At 34.0% G+C, this 19,583-nt stretch overlaps 2 protein-coding genes across 5 annotated transcripts; both read right to left on the bottom strand.

The window, feature by feature from the left end:
* Positions 1-657: 657 nt before the first annotated feature.
* LOC105628925 (exosome complex component RRP45A) lies at positions 658-11,655 on the bottom strand. Of its 4 annotated transcripts, none has more exons than XM_089722959.1 (11): positions 11,192-11,650; positions 10,898-11,057; positions 10,211-10,420; positions 9,737-9,832; positions 9,482-9,596; positions 7,393-7,473; positions 7,101-7,289; positions 4,140-4,432; positions 2,446-2,504; positions 1,536-1,794; positions 658-1,313 (listed from the first exon to the last, which is right to left on the bottom strand). In XM_089722959.1, exons 2-10 carry the CDS (start codon positions 11,032-11,034, stop codon positions 1,583-1,585), a joined length of 1,392 nt encoding a protein of 463 aa, XP_089579085.1. In that variant the 5' UTR covers positions 11,035-11,057; positions 11,192-11,650; the 3' UTR covers positions 658-1,313; positions 1,536-1,582. The 4 variants fall into 4 exon arrangements, with proteins under 4 accessions (XP_089579085.1, XP_089579095.1, XP_089579083.1 ...); XM_089722969.1 differs by having other exon boundaries at positions 658-1,310; XM_089722957.1 differs by having other exon boundaries at positions 658-1,794; positions 11,192-11,651.
* Positions 11,656-15,893: 4,238 nt separating this feature from the next.
* Positions 15,894-18,281, bottom strand: LOC149499115 (uncharacterized). Its single transcript, XM_089721977.1, has 3 exons — positions 17,256-18,281; positions 16,254-17,180; positions 15,894-16,169 (listed from the first exon to the last, which is right to left on the bottom strand). The coding sequence occupies exons 1-3, from the start codon at positions 18,279-18,281 to the stop codon at positions 15,894-15,896; spliced, it is 2,229 nt and encodes a 742-aa protein (XP_089578103.1).
* Between the last annotated feature and the right edge of the window lie 1,302 nt (positions 18,282-19,583).

The following is a 19,583-nucleotide window of genomic DNA, read 5'->3' as shown; positions in this document are numbered from 1 at the left end:
AAAAGTTTATTTTTCGTACTAACTACTATTTTCAATAACATGAAAGATTGATTTAGGTCCATTTGATTTAGCTGTTCAAGCTAGCTAACTAATAATTGTAGATAAGTAATAGTTTCTAGCTGATCCAAGACTAATTGTCTGGTAAAAGTTTTAGTAACGTTTACTGTCAAATTTAAAACGAATTTAAAACTACTGTTTAATATATATATATATATATATATATATATATAATTTTTGAAGGTTAATATATTATTTTTTCTATTTTGAAATTTACAAGATTTTGAAAGAAACGTTTTACAACAAACTAGTTCCAAGACTAAGGGTACATTATATTTTAAATTTTAATTATATAAGCTAAAATCAAGGACCAGAATAATGGTTCATTTATTAACAATCCTAAATGACTAAAAAATGCTAATTTTAGGATAGAAGGACCAATGTGCAAATTATGGTAAACCTCAAGGGGTGTTACAGTAATTTACTTCTCGAGCAAATATACAAACATAATGTCCTCTAGGTTTTCATTAATTACCACTCAAAAAGGAGATTTTTAATATTTCATAGAACATGTTCAAACATACTAGAATATATGCTATATCAACAATAAAGAAAACACAGAGCAAAAGAGCTTGACTAAAAGCATTAACGACTTGAAAATTTGCTAATACAAACAAGGAAATGTTATTGCCAATCACATAGTAAATAATAACAATAGAAGCCAAGAAAGGCCATTGATGCACTTGACCTGTAATGCACACTACTTGCTTTTTTAACAGGCCTCATCTGACACTGTTTAGAAAATAACTAGTTGTCAATTTCTCAAAGAAACAACATTTTTTACAATTCATTAAATATCCTAAAACAATGGTTATCTCTTTTGTTCTATAGCTTGTGTATATTCGAGCTTTAAGTTCATATAAAGGAAAGTGAAAAAAAGCTTAAAGATGCTAGAATACAAAATTGAGCTTAATCACATGGAGTTAATGGATCATTAACAACCATGTAGTCAAGCTTAATCTCTAGCACGTTAACCGATCTAAATTCTATACAAACGTAACTCAGGAGATGCAACTTGAGCAGTGCAATGCCAAATGTATCAATATCCATGTGGCGCATATGACATACCTTACACCTTAGTAGGCAACAATACCAAATGTTGAGCGTGAGAGTATCTTTTTGGTTTCACTTCAGCTTACTCTGGCAGCTATTAACCCTCTGTGTCACCCACCTGTGAGAAAGAATAAAGTTTCTAACACCATCTGCCCTCCAACTGAACAAATGCGAATAGAAGAAACCCAGACCTCAAGCATCTGCTGTAAAGGAATCAACAAGTTAACCATGTCAACCTTAAGGAAACAACCCACTTGAATAAAACAAAAAAGAAAGCATCCAACCCAGGGGGCAGAAGGATGTGAACATTTTAAGAAACCGTGGTTGACCATGATTTTGAAAAGGAAAAACCAGTGCAATACCTTTGGACTTAAAATTGATGAGAAATATAGAAGGATTATAATCCTAGAAAGATTTTACTTAACATATATGAGATGAAGACTGAAGATATTTCTTAGGCCAGAAAGTTCATCTAACTTGCATCCATGCTGGCGGACGTCCTTTTTCTCCTCTTGTCCTTTGGCTTTATAGCATCTTGCAATGTCTTTGCTCCACTCATTTGAAGCCCAGTTTCTGAAGCATCAGTAACTGAAGCAGTTGGCTTGGTATCTTCAGGAGCTTTCTCTTGGTCAGCTTGAGAGATCTTTTGCTCACCTATTTTTTGTTTAATAGGTGTTGCTTTTCCTGCATGTTTCCCACATAATACAAGTCAGTTTCTGCTAGGTTTCTCTTTCGATCTCCTGACGACATGATATTTCCCAAGTGGATTATATGATGTTTAGATTCAGAAAATGTTCAGCCTGTGCGCCTTCTAATATATTCCACACTAGATGACTACTGCACACAGATTTTCCAACCACTAATAAGATTTTGCATTAACAACCGAAGGGAAAGCAAACCAGGCTGCTCTTTTCAAGGATTGGTGAGGTTCAATCCTATTCTGCGATATGACAGAGCACAGACATGCGTGTCATGTAAGGCAAATGCAATCCTTTCTCTGAAAACAAAATTGTAAATGATGGGGAAAAATACAAGGCCAGGGCCACCAGGCCTATAGTCTTCCCGTCCCACATAAATGGAAAATACCTTACGGCCATCCCATGGCCTCTCTTAGAATCAATGGAACATTCCGCCTGAAATTTTCACTAATTGCCACCCCAACCAGAAAAGGGGACCAATTTCATATTTTACTTCAACTTACCCTTGATACCAAGTTCTGCTTCAGACAGTATAATATATCAATTGTAATAAGATAAGAACAATGAACAATATATATTACTAGCAGCACCAAAGAAGTCATTTCTTGTACTTGTGGCCAATGTTCAAGTTGCATACCCCGTGAGCCTAGAGAAGCTTTCAAGGATTCCAAATCAATGCCCTTTGAATAAGGATCCCTGAGAGGAAAAACTTTGTCATTAAGAAAAGCGTACGATATAGTAAAAGGCTTCCAATAAGATAAATGATGTATAATCACAACTGCAACTTTCAATAACACAAGTCTGAGATCCAGACTAACTTCAAAATTCATAAAGGGCATTACCAAAAAATTTCTTTTAATGCATGAACAAGTCTGTGACATCTCATGAAAAGGATTTAACATAGTAGTATATAGCAGTTCAGAAATAATTACATTTCGCTGTTTAAAGCATTTAAGCATGCATCTACCAGACTCTCCAAACATCACTAGTGAATAAATCATTTGAAATAATTTCCAATTGCACCTTTTTTTTTTTTGTTTTAGTTCTAATTGACAAGACAGCACCATATCAACTCAACCATAACCAGAATAGCTCCAATCACTTGAGTAAGAACAAAATCTCGAATCTCTATATTACCTACATGTAGCTTTGCACATGAAAGTAGTTGTCTGAAACATGAGATATTAGGCACAGTACAGAATAGTTTTGCTACCAATACAAACAGCAAATGGAAAGATATCATTCATCCTCCGGCAGAGAATATGCCAAAGTTACTGAGGCATTCCTTCTCTCAGGTCTCCACCTCATTACTAATGTTCTTGTCTGTCTTATTCTTCCCACCAAAATTAAAACTTCTATATAATCAAACTTAAGAGAACAGAGATTTTTATTCCATATATCTGCAATACAACCCCTCCCCCTCAATCTCTCCTTTTCTTATTTTTCTCTCTTTTATTATTCCTAATGAGTTGTTTAATCAATGGTGGAATTACAACTGATGGGGATCTAAGGTCTTGTGGATTTTTACACATCTTAATGCCTATTGATCTCCATTTATAGGGTTTCCTTCAATTATTGAACATAGCTTTTAAGATTTTGGTTGATAAATTAGGATAAAGTTCCTCAAAAGATATTGAAATGTTTTTACTTAATTTGTTCTATCTGATAGTGAGAATGACAATAAGGGGAGAAACCAAATTGAAGTTATCAGTTCAGTATTTTTGGTTTCATTTCATATGTAGATCGGTTCAATTTGGTATTTAATTTAAAATGTTCAGTTAATTTGATTTGATGTGAAAATCAACTAATAGCTTACCAATTGATCAAACTCATATGCTAGAAAGTTGTCATCGAACAAAATTGGTCAATTGGCTTGATTTATAATTAGAAATACACATTTCAGCTAAAAAATTGAAAAGAAGATTTATGGTTGAGTTTCAGTTTGTTTGCAGTGAAAAACCAGAAACAACAAATTTAAACATTATATCATATACATTTTTAACATTCCTTTATTATACAATTATTTATTTATACCTAGTGATGAACTCACAAAAATTTCTTTCCACATATAAATATCCACAAAATTTCACTCACTCAAATCTTCAGTAAGCTAGCTAAATTAAGAAAATATAAATCTGCTGGTGTTAAGCTCGTAAAATTTTTATAGGGCAAGAATTGTATTAATGGAGAAAGAAGGGGAACAAAAGCTCACAAGTTAAAGCTCATAATAATGACTCTTAAAGATGGTTCAATGTCTTTTTTTACTTTCTGAAACAGGTTCTTGACAATGCAAAATACAAAATTAGACTTTGGAAAGGACTAACAGCATACCAGCTTGAGGGGGCCCCCAGAAAATTTGTAGCATTGCCTGATCTGCAAGTGGTTCGACCTTGTTGAGATGACCTGAGACCATTATCAGTGTCATTATTTTTCATGCTGCTTTCCTCAGATTCTATATTCAATTTCTCTATTTGGTGCCTTGACAACTCAATAATTCCCTTGCACATGAGAGATTTGTGTTCATGCTCTCTTACATCACCTCCAGCTACACTAACATGTTCAGCAACAGACGTAGACAGGTGCTTGATCTTGCATAATGCTCTCTCAGTGTTGTATGCTTCAATCTATAAAATCATGTTACAAGAGATAGTATGAAGAGAAAAAAGGAAAAAAAAGGTACCAGATAAATGCTGCTACAAACAGTAATAAAACAACATTAGCAAAAGAGGACCACTATTCTTTGCCATCCACCAAGTGGACTGCTGCAGTATAAAATGGCACCATATGGCAGAGGAATGAAACCCTCATTTGCTTCTAGAGGTTACCAGTTGTTTGTGTCAATGTGATATTTCCTTTTTGTTTCCCCTCTTGAAAAACCAATTTAGAAATCTATAATAGTAGTATAGTTGAAAACATTGATGTTATCAAAACATATATTTTCAGTCTGGTGAGGCCATGAGTTGCACTCTGAGAAATAAATTTGAGGCTTTAGGTACACTATTAAAGCAGGTTCAAGTAAAATCTTTCCTGCATATTATTATTATTACATATAGTGAAGCCCAAGTTCCTTCAATTGTTCCAGTAATAATGCCCGGAGGTTGGGCCAAGATTAGGTTTTAAACGGATGACTAACCAAGAGACACGTGTATACACACACACACACACACACACACACACACATACATAGAGAGAGAGACACACACACACAGACTCGCACACATGCACAGAGGCACACACCCATCTACCCACACACTCACATGCACTCACGCTCGCGCACATGCACACATGCACACACGAATGCGCACACACGCATATATATAAAGATTTAACATTATCATTCAAATTGAACAATCAAGTTTACCAATTAGTCAATATTGTTAAAATTTGTATTCTATATACTATTCCAAAATTATATGTAGTGTTTTTCCCAATTGTCTATTAAGAACTACTTTGATAGTATATTTTGCTCATTTAATATTTTAATTATAGAAAATAATAAATTTCATATTCACTTTCAATTAATGAAATATTGTAGATTTACATTTCAAGATGTCACGCTATCAAACATTAGTTGTCCTTGAATATGAATTTTGTCACCTAATTTATGAGTTAGTTTTTCAGCTATAGTCATTGAATTTAACATGATTAGAATCACTAAATTACAATCAATATTAGAAAAATCACCTCATTTTATTTCAATAAAGTTAGGATCACTAATTTTTGTACAATTATTTTTTAATAACTGATATGATACTACTAAGCTATTGACAGCATAGAAAACTTTTACTTAGCTATACTAACTTTTGTAGCCATTTTTTTTTTTAACGAACAATATGATAGTCCTATAAGCTATTAACTAGGTGATCAATTTTTACTAGGTGATCAATTTAAAATAGGATTGAAGTTTTAATAAAATTTATAAATCATAATTCTATTGAAATAAAATTTATTAATTTGCTTATACAAATTCCTAACATAATGTTACAATATCTAGAACTAAGTAATCCTAATGCTCACTCACAATCTCAATTGCAATATTCAAAAATAGAGAAAGAAAAAGGGAATAATAATTTGGGCAAGCACTAAAAGATCTAACTGAAGAATATACAGAAAGGACTATCAAATGAAAAAACCTGAACAGAAATATCAATACTGAAAATCTGTTTCTCAAGGAGAGAAAAGGAAAAAGTGCAAGTGAGAGAAGAGAAGGGTTAAGATTGAAAGAACATGAAAAGCTATATGCAAAATGCAACCCAATCCCAATGAGGCCATTAGCCAAAGAGATGAAGCTATGTTGAATTGTTAAAAGAAATAAACAAGAAACAATAGGAGAGCCAAACCCAAATTATTGATAAGCAGCACTATATTTCTTGATAGCAAGTAAACGATTTGCCACTCAATATTGTTTCATACTTCAAATATGATATCTAATAAACCCACCTGTCTATGAGAAGCAATAATCTAATATAAAACAAGGAAACAATTTTCTTCATGGACCATAATATAGATCAAGAAATACTCATAAAATTTCCAAAATTCTTTTTGGCGTTAACTCCCTTTTCTTCAAAAGTAAAATCTAAGACAGGATGGTATGGTGCCCTGCATTCTTTTTTTTTTTTTTTTTTTTTTTTTTTCTCCTTTTTGGGTAAAGGAAAAAGAGAGATAGTTCAACTTACAGCTCTACTTGAAGGGCTGATACCACACCATAGTAATTCTTGACCAAAAAAAAAAAAAATTAAAAAAGGAAGTTCACACATTAGTGGGGTCCACAATGCTCTGTATTGTCCGTGTAGAGTGCTTTGCGAATTTTAATTTCCATTTTTTCTCAAATGATAAAAACTTAAGGTGAACTACAACCAGATAATAAAACATAGAGAGACACTTGAAGCTATAAATTACGTTCAAAATTCATGATGAAAATATACCATGTGATCTTGATAAAACCATCAAACAAGAGCAGGAGACCATATTCATGGTCCCACCAAAGAGTAAGGTTTACAGAGAAAACAGGAGAAGCATTATAGATGATGTTAATGCTGTTTGGCCTCAAATGTGCACACTTTCAGATGAAGCCCAAAAGTTAGATAGTTTCTCTAATAAGAGATGCTAGTAAAAGGCCGATATAGATAAATTGTTCTCAAAATATTATAAATATCCTATTTACCTAATAAAAGATGAATTTAGGAAATTTGTGTAAGAATCGCTGATTGACCCCAACTTCAGTTAATCAAGTGATTAAAAAGCAGAGAGACAACTCAACTTTTGAAAAGACTTTGCATAGAAGAAACTCACTGCATCTTTTATTTTCTTTGTTATAGACTCAGCATTCTTGGATGCAAGTTGCAAACAGCGCATTATATCACTCTGCATCACACCCTTTCCACCAGCTTTCTGAATGGCACAAATATCACCATTTGCATTCACTGTAACAGTCATTCGTCCTCCCATAACAGCCTCCTCATTATGGGTTGGATCTACTACCTACATGGCACTCATTTACATTAAATTGAAGAGTAATTATACATGAAGAAGAATTAAGGATAGCAGGGGAAAAAATATAATTTATGGGACTAAATATACCTACCATGATGTGCTCACTGTCAAAAAATGCAAAGGTTACTGCTATAGGAAGATGATGTAATATCAAAGGAAGTGGTTCTTTCACCTACTAGAATAAAAACAAGAATAAGAAGTGAACAACATGAGAAATCATAGGACATGAACTTCGAAACAAACGAATGTTATTAAGCAAGCCAACAGAAAACATTATAGCTTACAGTACTTATTGTGAGAAACAGAGAATACAAGGAGTTCTTGCTGAGACCAATCTCAGCTTCAGGCTCCATTTGTTTCCAGAAATAACTCGTCTAGAAAATATTTTCCATATTTTCTGATCTTTGGAGTATTCAAGAAAATCAGTCAACGGAAAATATTTTCCTAGTCAAAAGAAAACAATGTTACGTTGAGGAAAATGACTTCCCATTTTCAAGAAAGGAAAACATTTTCCGGATGTTGACAAACAAAATATAACCTTATAAATACACATTTTTTAATTTCTTAATCACCTGTAGCCACCACCACCGGCCATCAGTGGCTTCCATTACACACCAACTATCACAATTTATCAAATTTTTTTTTTTTACATTTTTTCAAATATTTAGCAATAAATTTTTAAAATATGAAATTTTTATAATTATAAATATATTTATAGTTTTATAAGTTAAAGATTTTAATATTTTTAGCTACTTTTTATTATTGCAACCAAACCAGAAAATAATGCCCCGTTTGTTATAGTTATTTATTTTGAGTTTTTTATTTATTAGAAACATGAAACAGTTTTTAGTTTTCGATTATTTATTTTTTGAAAAACTATTTTTTTTCTAAAATTTATTTTTCATTTTTTTGGTTCACAATATGAAAAATTGTTCCAATTATCAAATCTCTATTATTAAGTCATTAAAGATTTTAGTTAATAATAAATTTTCTAAAAATCCAAAGTTTTAGATGAAATAATTAAAAATATTTTACAATTTAGTTTTAAAATTTCAATGTCACAGTAACTATTGATTATTATGTTGAATAAAAACATAATATCCAAATATTATAATAAATAAATAACACTAAATGACATTAGATTAATATAGATAGAGAAAATAATAAAAAATACAAAAATAATACTAAATAGAGAAGAGATAGAAAAAAAAAAAAAAAAAAAAAAAAAGCTAAGAATTTGAATAGAGATAAAAATATATGCTTGTATATTTTGGATAAATAAAATGACATTCGATTTATATAAATAGAGAAAATAATAGTAATAATAACAACAACGACAACAGTAATTTTATGAAGATAAATCTTATAAAAATGAAAAACTTGAGAAATGTAGAATTAAAAAACAGAAAACACAATTCCGTAAACCACTATTTGTGGTTTCATAAAATTTGGTTTTTGTTTTCAAAACAGTTTTCTCAAAAGCAAAGAAAAAAGTTAAACAAGTTTAAACAAACAGGTTTTGTTTATTTTTTAAAGCAAAAAACGAAAAACAAGAAACTTAATCGAAAACAAACGACACCTAAGTTATTTGGAAAACATTTTTTGAGGAAACCATTTTCCTTAGAAATATTTTCCAAAGCAAATTATTTTTTGAAAACAAATGGAGCCTTAGACTACAAAAGTATAAAGTTGTAGCTTTTACTGCTATTCTTTGCATTAGGCCAAATATAATTGCATCCACTAGTGAGCTAATGATAATATGCAAATTTTTCAGCAAAGGAGCAAATTGTGGAACCAAATCTAACACCTTAGTGGCTAAGTTAACCCATGTCATGCATTAAATTTTGGTTTGCTGTCTTTCCTTTTCCAACTTTCGATCAATCTTATAGTTTCATTTAAAAGTCAAACATATTACAAATGTCAAGTTGAAGGTGAAAAGTTAGCTCTTGACATACAACATGGATGCTTTGAGACACTACTAACAGGCAAACCTAGCCCACAAAAATATGTTGCATAATACATGCAAAGAAATTCATTGTAATTTGCAAGTGCAATTTCCAAACCACAACCACAAATTGAAAAGCTAATTCAGTGACAACTAACAAGGAGCCGAATACTAGACTCTACCACCCAATAGGGCCACTATATCATATGAAGCTATAATAAATTATTGAGTTAACCTCAGGTGGATGTACTATCACTTGCTGACCATCATCTCCTCCTAATGTGCATTCTGGTCTCCGAAATGTCAAGAGAGCAGCTAAAGCTGCAATATTGGCAGCATCAACAAGATTTCTGCATTCACAGCAGCAAGTAAATAAATGAATGGTAATAACCATTTAGCAGTAGCAGAAGAAGAGGTCAACCAAAAGCTACAGGAAAAAATAAATAGAGAACAGAGAGAAGAAAAGAGATGAGAAGCAATTATGGCTTACCCCCCATTATCTAAGATGTGAAGGTCAATTCTAATGGCCCATACTAACTTCCCAGCGAGAACACAAAGTGATTCTGTATCCACTGCCCTGCTTTCCCTGCAGATCGATTAAAGTTGAATGCATTTTAGCAGAGAACTCCCATCTAAAGTCTTGTATTTTTCTAAAGAAGCTCCTACTTATATGCATCCCATTAAAACAAATATGTACTTCACCCCAGATAAATTAGACATTATTGTGTGAACATAAGGTTACATAATACATGTATTAGTGTGTCTGTTTTTACCATAATCTTAAATAAAGGTGTCAAAAATATAGTAAACATAATATATCAAAACAATAATAGGTTACTCATAAATCACAATTTGCAATTAATTTGAATACATATCCTGATAACCATCCCCTTAAAATGTAAAATTATTAGCAGTACTCATACCCAATTCCAATTAAATTGATGCAACTTAAACGAAAATTCACCTCAGACCACGATCAATTACACGCCCCAACTCCACTGCAGATTCTCCCGGACGTCCTGGCTCAAATGAAGGATCAGCCATTGGAGAGAACTCTGTAAAAATTGAAATTGAGCCTTCATTCGGTCGGTCTCTATAAGGTTGAGCTAGTTGACCAGTCACAAACCCCATTACATGAGTATTGCCAAGCTGCACTTCTGATGATCCATCTACTCTGCAAAATCAAAATCAAAAGGGAATAAACAACAAAAACAGCACGTGTATGAATACAGGCAGGGAGGTCCAATCAAGCAACAAAAACAACAGCCAAATCCTAGCAATTTCAACCCTCCGCCAGCTCAACCAAGAAACCCCCTTGCACATATGCTTCAACAGCCCTCCATCAAAGTAACATCACAAATTTCCCAGATAATGGTTTGCATCCAGAACAGCAGCCAAACTTTATTTAGCTTTAAACAATCTTAATACTTAACATGCTAATATACCACCACAAATCAAAAATAGAAACATAGTTCCCTAACCTTCTCTTTTGAAAGTCACAGAACAAAAATAATAAATCCAGTCCTAATTCCATGACCACTAGAAAATTATCAAACTATAAAAAGTTCTGAATCAAATAAAACCATCCTTTTACAGTTTTTAGGGCACAAAATCCAAGAAAATATGTACACATTAAAAGAAAGCAACTTGCCTGTCAAACTTGATTGTTATTTTACGATACTCAAGGGAATTACGACCATCAATTCTCAGGTCCGATGCCAAAGCAGTCTCAATGAATTTCTTCTCATTCAAGGTCATTCGCCATGTATTAGCCAATCTCGCATCCATTTTTAGGTATCGTATTTCAAAATCTATTTAGAGAACCAAAAATAAACGGATAAAAATTGATAGTAGCAGAGTGAGAATGGAAAATAGTTTAAAACCTACAAAATGGATAATGCTAGCAATTAGGGTTGGCAGCAGGTTGCTGCGGAAAATGGCCTACCTGAACCAGTCCCTATAATAAGGTATCTGAACCAGTTTCAAATCTAACTTGCATTACCAGAACCCATCCCAAATCCAATTAGCATTACTCGAATACTACCAAACCCGATTGAAACAAATCACGGAAGATGGATATAAACTAATCATGGAACTAGAATTTGTGTCAATCACCAAATGAAAAGAGATACCCATCACAATTTCCTTACACCTAAAACACAAACAGATCACAAGAGAAGACATACAAAATGAGAAGGAAGGAAAAGAAAGTACGGTAGATGATAAAAGTTAGGGGTGAGCATTCAGTCGATTTGGCCAATTTGGGTCAAATTTTTAATCGAATTATATGGATAGTTAACCAAGTATAACCGAATCATTTTTACCAGATTAATTTTTACAGAAACCAAGCCGAAATAAAAAGAATGGAATTTCAAATTAACCCAACCAAATTTAACCAATAGTTTGGGTTGACCAAATTTAACCGAAATTCACATGAATATTCTGTTAAATTCAAGAAAATAAATAAATAACATTTTAAGGTGCAACAAACTACCACATGCATGAGATCAAAGGAAGAAAAAGAAAAGATAATTAAAATTGTGTCATGCACAAGTTTCCAATGTCATCCAGAATGAGTATTAGCAATAAACTGCAAACGAAAATTAAATGAAGAATTTAACCAATACCCAACTTTTTTCTGCCACTACAACTTTACCGTAATCATGTAACATTTTGGTCAGATCTTAACGGATAACATCTAAATTATATATCGACAAACTGTCAAATTAGGTGATATTGATGTCATCACAGCTTTATGGTAATCATGTAACGTTTTGGTCAGATCTTAACAGAAGAAGTCTAAATTATATATTGACAAACTGTCAAATTTGGCAACATTGATAACTCTTAAACTTGGAATCAATCCATATGAGGTCTCTAAACCTCTTTCTCAGTGACAGTATATAATTTTATAACTATTCTAGTATTATCATCATCTCTTTGGGCTTTTTGTTTTGCTGGGTTGTTTTTCCAGGTTTGTGGTTCCTTCTTTGTCTCCTTTCCTCTTAATTTTATCCTCTTACATTAATTATAAAAAATTCAAAGAATATTATAAGCTCAACATAGGGAAATGACTAAACCCAGTAACAGACATTGAATCAAGCATGATGGCCTTGTTCGGCAATATTAGCTGTTCTAATAGCTGTTAATTGTTCTATAGTTGTCACTTTTTTACTAGCTATTAGATGTGATTTGAAGTAAAAGTGTTCAGTAAACATAAATTATTTGATTAGCTGCTAAAATTAAAATGACAAAACAAGACATTGGAATATTGACTTAAAACTTTAACTTATGGCCAATAGAAGTGAACTCATTAATAAAATTTTAAAAAAAAAAAAAAAGAAAGAGAGGGAGAGAGAGATGATTTCTATATGCATGAATACTGCTAGGCAACTTTTAGCTTTCAATAAGAGCAAACTGTCTCATCACAAGTTTTGTCAACGAAGGAGAACAAAGTGCCAAAACTATCATTTTTGAAAATGAAAAACATGCCCACCGTTTAGATCTATAATTCAATGATTGTATTCAATGTATTTTAGGCTGTCACAAAAATATACCCACAAACAGAATCATGAAGCTCACATGTAGATGTAGAAATAATTTATACTGCTCCAATAGAGAGGCTTAAACGAGGCTGCTCAAAATCAAAATCAAACAGTAGAAGAAATTTCCATATCTAGATGCCATTAAAACAATAAGTGAAATTATCTTTTTACTAGTGCAAAGGTAAAAATTTACAACTTATGAGCTGAGCAATTTAAACAATAAACTAAATTACTCAAAAGATCAAGAAAATGAAGATCAAAACTAATTGGCCCTTAAAAAAGGGGCCGCCCTTCCCATGCTGTTAACAATCTATTGGCAATATATAAAAATTGATTTAAACTCTCAGTATATAAGTCTAGTAATAATAAATCCATAAAAACCAATAGAATAGGCAAAGAATCACATTTAAGTTCCATTAAATATTCAATCTACAGTAAACAATCATACGACGACTAAAATATTTACTAACCTTGTTGGATTCTTAGATAGCAGCAGACAAAAATTAAGGTTGTAATCAGTAGACAGCAACTAGTAGAGAAGTAGGATTGGGGGAGCGCCAAACTTGTTCATAAATTTTAGGGCTTGTGAATTCGTGGAAAAACAATAATGCGTATAAGTGTCAAAAAAAAATTATTGGTTTCTGTAAAACGCAAAATATTAGGATATGTAGTGTTTGATCAAACGCTTCCTCAAACTCTAAAAGTTATTATAAATACTATGTTACCAAACAGAGTACTTAAGAGTACTTAAAAGCAATAGAGTTTTGACTAGTCAAAACGCTAAAAGCTAGCTAAACGTTGTTGCCGTATAGGGTCAATGTTTTCCAGACAAAAAAAATCCACAAACAAATGGAAAACCAATTTAAAAGTTTTACTCCTAATAAAAAACGACACCTACCTTTAGATTCTTGAAAAGAAAAGCACATGCAGCAAAGTCTATTTTCTTGTCGACGTCTTCAATCACTAATTGTTACTTCAAAAAAAATTAACTAACCAATTATCATAATTCCTTAATAATACCAACTAAATATAAGCAACCAAAGACTCTAATTAACTCGAATCATAAAAAGCCTAAAGAAAATTTCTTCAATAGCCAAACAAAACAGTGTTTCAGTACAAATATCAATCCTCCAATAGAAATCGACAAAACAAAACATGCAATCATAATTTAAGTACATAACGAATAGATTGGAGAATTAAGACCCTCGATATAATCCAATTATCATAGACAACAATAAAAAATTACCTAATTAGTTAGAAATTTAGATCTAAGCTTCACGATTGAGGTAAAGATCAAAATTCAGAATGAGAATTTCCCCCCTTTCCTTCAAACTGAAGGTGAAATGAAACTGTGACACAATGGTTAGCAATGACAGAAGAAGTCTCGAGAGAAAGTGAAGATATTTGTTAAAGTGAAGTCATGGAAATTATATCATAAATTTTAACTAATTGACATTCAAACCTGACATTTTATTTAATTTATTACCGTTTTAGTATTTTATTTGTTTAATTTAGCTTGCCTATCCATTTAGTCAAGTCATTCCGCTATCGCTTTTCTAGCTTATCAACAACTTACAGTTATTCATTCTCATTAATATTATTAGGGTAAATTATTATTTAGTCCCTCAGATTTTACATAATTAACCAACTAATCCCAAGTTTTGAGAAAATATCTAGCTAGTCCCTCAGGTTTAAGTCCGTCTAATTAAAAGGTCATTCCGTCTGAAAAGTTGGTTTTTTTCCGTTAAAATCAGTACAAAACAAAGGCAGACATTCTGTAATGACAAAGAATGCCCTTACTGAAGCTCCTATAACTATCAACAAGGTTTGACGAAATATGAGTATCACAAAAACGCAGAGAAAGGAAGAAAGGGAAAAAACAAACTCATCTCCATTTCATTTGCAGGTAACAAGCGACAGCGTACATGTCTTCTTCAAGCGCAGCCGATGGAGCATGGGAAGGAAGGTATGTGAACATGTATTGCAAGTGTGGGAAAAAAGCAGGCATTAGGATCTCAGAGACACAAAAAAACAAAAATCGACTGTATTATTACTGTATTGAAAATGCATGCGGGTCTTTTCTTGGTTGGTGTAAAGCCATAGATTCATCAGATCGATCTCAAGGAAGCGAATTCGAAGTGAGGCAAAGAAGTGTAGCTACTGACTTGTTTGAATTTAAGGAAGAGATGTTGTACATGAAGAGGGAGATGATGAAAATGTACAGTGAGATTGTGACCATGGGAGGAAAAAGGGAGTGCTTGGAGTCGGAGATTGGCAGCTTGAAGAAGTTGATTTTCATATGCTTGATGGCTATCATGATGCTTTTCACCTTACTTGTAATGTTGCTGTTCAAGGGTAACAGAGGATTGTGAATAATAAATTTTTTTTTTTATGTATTTAGGGTAGTTTGGTTAGTTTTTTGTAGTTTATGTTGTTTTTGTAGTTGGCTGTGTTAATGTGGTGGGTTAGTTGTTGAATGTTAGTAGCTCAGCTGGGCACAGTCAATTTGAAGATGACTTGAATGTAATATACGTTCTGCAATGAAATGTGTACTTTTTCTTAAGTATAGCAACTGCAAAGCAAAAATATTAATTCAAACTTGGCTCCCATGCAGAAGAGTGGTTACAAATAGTGCCATTGTCATTAGTCAAATGTTTGCAATTCACAAAAGACAAAAACAACATATTTACATAATGTGCATCACAAAAACCCTATTCAAATCAAACTTGGTCCACACTTGCGTGTTTGCTGTCAAGAAAAAGACAGACACAATGCAAAAAAAAAAAAAAAAAAAAAAAAAAGTTACACATTTGTTCCTGTGCTTGCTAGAAAATCAAAAGATTCTTTGTTCTCCCTAACTTTGCAATCTGTTGTCAGCAGCAGCACAACTTCACACAAAATGCACATAGCAGGATATCCATACTGCAAGATGTGAAGCCCAAAATACCATCTGCAACACCTCAACAACCCAAAACCACATCTGCATCATATTAGTTGACAAAAAAAACCATCTTCAACATTTGAACCAAAAAACCAAATCTGCTATCATTCTTAACACATAGCAAAATACATATATTCACGATATAAGATGTCCTCTCCCTCTCAAACCCCAGAAGCTCCTCTCCCTCTCAAACCAGAAGCTCCTCTCCCTCTAACCCCAGAAGCTCCTCTCCCTCTCAAACCAGAAGCTCCTCTCCCTCTCAAACCAGAAACACCTCTCCCTCTCAAACCAGAAGCACCTCTGTCTCTTGTTGCAGCAACACCTCTCCCTCTTGTTGCAATAACACCTCTTCCCATAGCAGCAGCAGCACCTCTTTCCATAATAGCATCAGATCCAGATGAATTTTTTCCTCCTCTTTGCACAAGTTGTTTGTTCCTCTAATAAAACAAATGGTACGTAGTAAGTATTCACATAGTATAATACATCATAGTAATTATTGAGATTGCAAAAGTGAATCTGACCTGAGATATGGCTGGTGGGGCTTGCTCGCATGTTCTCTTATTATGGCCTAGTTGCTTGCATGTCACACACCTAACTGTGCAAGATCTTTTAGCTGTGCTTGGAGGAGCTTCTTCCTCTTGAAGTTTTCTCCTTTCTCTTGGTCTGCCAGGCTTCCTTTTAACAGTTGGAGGCTTTAGGAATGGAAAGTCAGTTTGTGGTGGGATGTTGTAATTTGGAATTGGATGAATGACTCCTTTGTAGGCCTTTACATACTTCTCTACTGTGAAATACTCGTGACAAAAGTCTTCAACATTGAGTCTCATGTATCCAAGTGCAATGCAAGCATGTTTACATCGAAGACCTGAAATGTCCCAATAATTGCAGGTGCATGTCCTTTTCCCAATGTCAACAACAAAAGCCACAGGCCCCTCTCTCACCTCAAACTCATTATTGTTGCTTGGTAGTATCTTGCATTGTCTAGATTCTTTTATCAATCTGTTCAATGTACTCTTGCATTTTGGAGTTACTCTCCCTTCCCAAGCAGAAGCTACTGCAAACCTTTTATGAAGCATGACCATGCATTTCTGCCTAATAGAGTCTGTTAGCTCAATAATAGGTTTTTTCCTCAAGTTTCCAAGCCAGCTGTTGAAACTCTCTGTCATGTTATTTGTCACATCAACGCTTTTAGCTGCTGGATGAAAGGCATGTCTACTCCAATGTGAAATAGGAATATCCAGTAACCATTTTGCAGCCCTTCCCTCATTCTTAGCCTCAACATTCTTCATATGCTGCTTAAATGCATAACTATGGCTAGACTTAGCTGCCATCCAAAATTCCTTCCTCAACATCACCCCTGGAAAGCGGTTCTTGAAGTTCATTAACAAATGTTGACAACAATATCTGTGGATTGAACCTTCAAACTGTGTCCTCACAGCCTCAAGCAATCCCTATGTTCAAAAAGAATTCAACATCATTAGCTAAATAGTTGAAAGTGAAATATGAAATACTTTAGAGGAAGTTACCTTTTGTCTGTCTGAAATGAATGTCCATGGCCTTGACTCACATCCCGGTCCAATGCATTGTCTAAGACAGTCAAGGAAGAAGGTCCATGTTGCAGTGCATTCATTTTGAACAATTGCAAAAGCTAGTGGGAACACCCCCTTATTCCTATCTAGTGTAACAGCACTCAGTAAACATCCTCCAAAAGGGCCCTTCAGGAAGCATCCATCCAATCCAATGAGAGGCCTACATCCCTCCAAAAATCCCACTTTCATTGCTTCAAAACATATGAAAATGGAGCTAAAAACAAGTGGCTCATCCAAATTGTTCCTTGGCATTGATTCAAATTTGATAAAAGTTCCAGGGTTTGACATTTGAACTTGTGCAATGTATTCTTGCAACTTATTGTAGCTCTCAACGTGTGAACCTGCAACTTGCTCTCTAGCAGCTGTCCTTGCCCTATGAAGCTGCCAATATTCAGTGTCAATGCCCCATTTTGCCTTTAACTCAGCTTGCATTAAAGCATAGCTCATTCCTGGATCAGCAGCCAATTGAGATTCCAGTTTCTTCTTCACCCACTTTGTTGTTGCAGTGGGATTCTTGTTGTTTAATGGCCTCGTGCATGTATGCTCAGGTTGTAGGGTTTTTACTACAAAACTCACTAAGTCTGGAGCCACACTAGCATGGAACCTAAATGTGTAGCCCTCCCCCTTACATTTTACTGTCACTCTTCTACTATCATTCTTGATCATCCTCAGTATGAACCCTCCCCTAACAGCATAATCCCTTAAAGCTTCCCTACAACTATCAACACTTAAGAATGCATGCCCAACTCTGAATTCAATATCACCTTCAACTGGTGTTTCAAATATATTGTCATATATTTTCTTCCAAGGATATTGTGTTTTCTTTTTAGGTCTTCTCCTTCTTGGTGCATCAACCTCCATGTCACTACTTTCAGCTGACTGTTCCTTGTCAGTATCAACATCACTGGGACCATCATCAACATCATCATTGAAGTCAACTTCCTCTTCTAGATCTGTTTCCATTCCCTCAGGTGTTTCAGCTTCACTACTCATCTTCAGTATCAGAAAAGACATAGTCATCATCTGTGGACTGACTATCAACAACAGTTTCTGTTTCTCCCCCCTCCCACTCCAATGGTTGTTGTTGTTGTACTCTATCTCTAAAGCTGTAAGAGGCTCCAACTGCAATTGCTCTTTTCCCCTTCCTATTGTCCCTATTCACATTGGCCTCATGAACATTTGCCCTACCTCTACATCGCCCTCTCCCCCTCCCTTTTCCCCTGCCTAACTGGTTTACATAGCCTGAATACTCAGTGTTGTCAGCAAGCACAATATCCCACATCTGTGATCCTATCAACATTTCTGCCCCCTTCCCCTTACTTGTAACGTCCCATTTTTCTATTGAATCGAGTCGTTGCTTAGAGTCGAGTCGGGCTGATCCAAAACCCGGTTCAAGCCATTAGAGTCCACAGTGGGGTAGAATGGGATGTAACCGAAATAAGGAAAAGAAGTGGACTTACTTGAAGGAAACAAAAAGATCAAAGTATAAGGATTAGGACTTGCTTGCACTAAAGTATAAAGTTGAGGTATTGAGTTGTACCATTTTGACACTTGAGGTACCATTTGGTAATTTTCACATAAAAATCATGATATTTTGGAGATGAACCCGTGAATTCCATTTCATTTTCATTTCTTCATCCTTATCTTCATCTTCTTCCTCTACTTTCCTCTTCCACTTTCCTTTCTCCATCACTTTTAATGGTAGTGAAGATTTTAATGGGATTCAAGCAGTAATTCAACTTCTATTCTATCCAAGTAAGTAAACCTTCTTGAATTTCATACTTGAATCATTTGGTGATATTTTTAGAGTATTCATAAGAATTCTTATTCATAGATGAAGTAAGCTCAAAGGGAAAAGGAGGCTAAGAAGAAGATTCCAAGCTTGTTAAGTGAAGGTGTGCTATCTCCTTTAGTTTAATTCATTTCCTTGCATGAGTATTTGTGTGTTGTGTTGATAATGAGAAGATATGTTGCTTAATGTTGAGTGAGAGGACTGGAAATGGTGAAAAAGCATGAGATGAAATGAATAAATGAAGTAGATATTGAGTTTTTACTGAAACAGGTTTTGCTGGAAAAGTAACCAGTAACTTCACCTTGCTTTTTACCCCATTTACTGATGGAATTAGGAAGTGTCATAGAAGAATTATTTGTTCCTCTATGTGTTAGCTTTACATGGGTTTTTGAATCACCCAAATCGGAGTTATATATTAAGAGATATGACCAAAAGAGTACAGACTGCGCAGGCTGGAAAACACGACGCGCGGT

This window comes from Jatropha curcas, chromosome 1, assembly GCF_041381405.1.
Source record: "Jatropha curcas cultivar XTBG-Jc1 chromosome 1, XTBG_Jcur_1.0, whole genome shotgun sequence".
Taxonomy (NCBI): domain Eukaryota; kingdom Viridiplantae; phylum Streptophyta; class Magnoliopsida; order Malpighiales; family Euphorbiaceae; genus Jatropha; species Jatropha curcas.
Note: the sequence above shows the minus strand (reverse complement) of the source record. Positions and strands in the feature narration are given on the sequence as shown.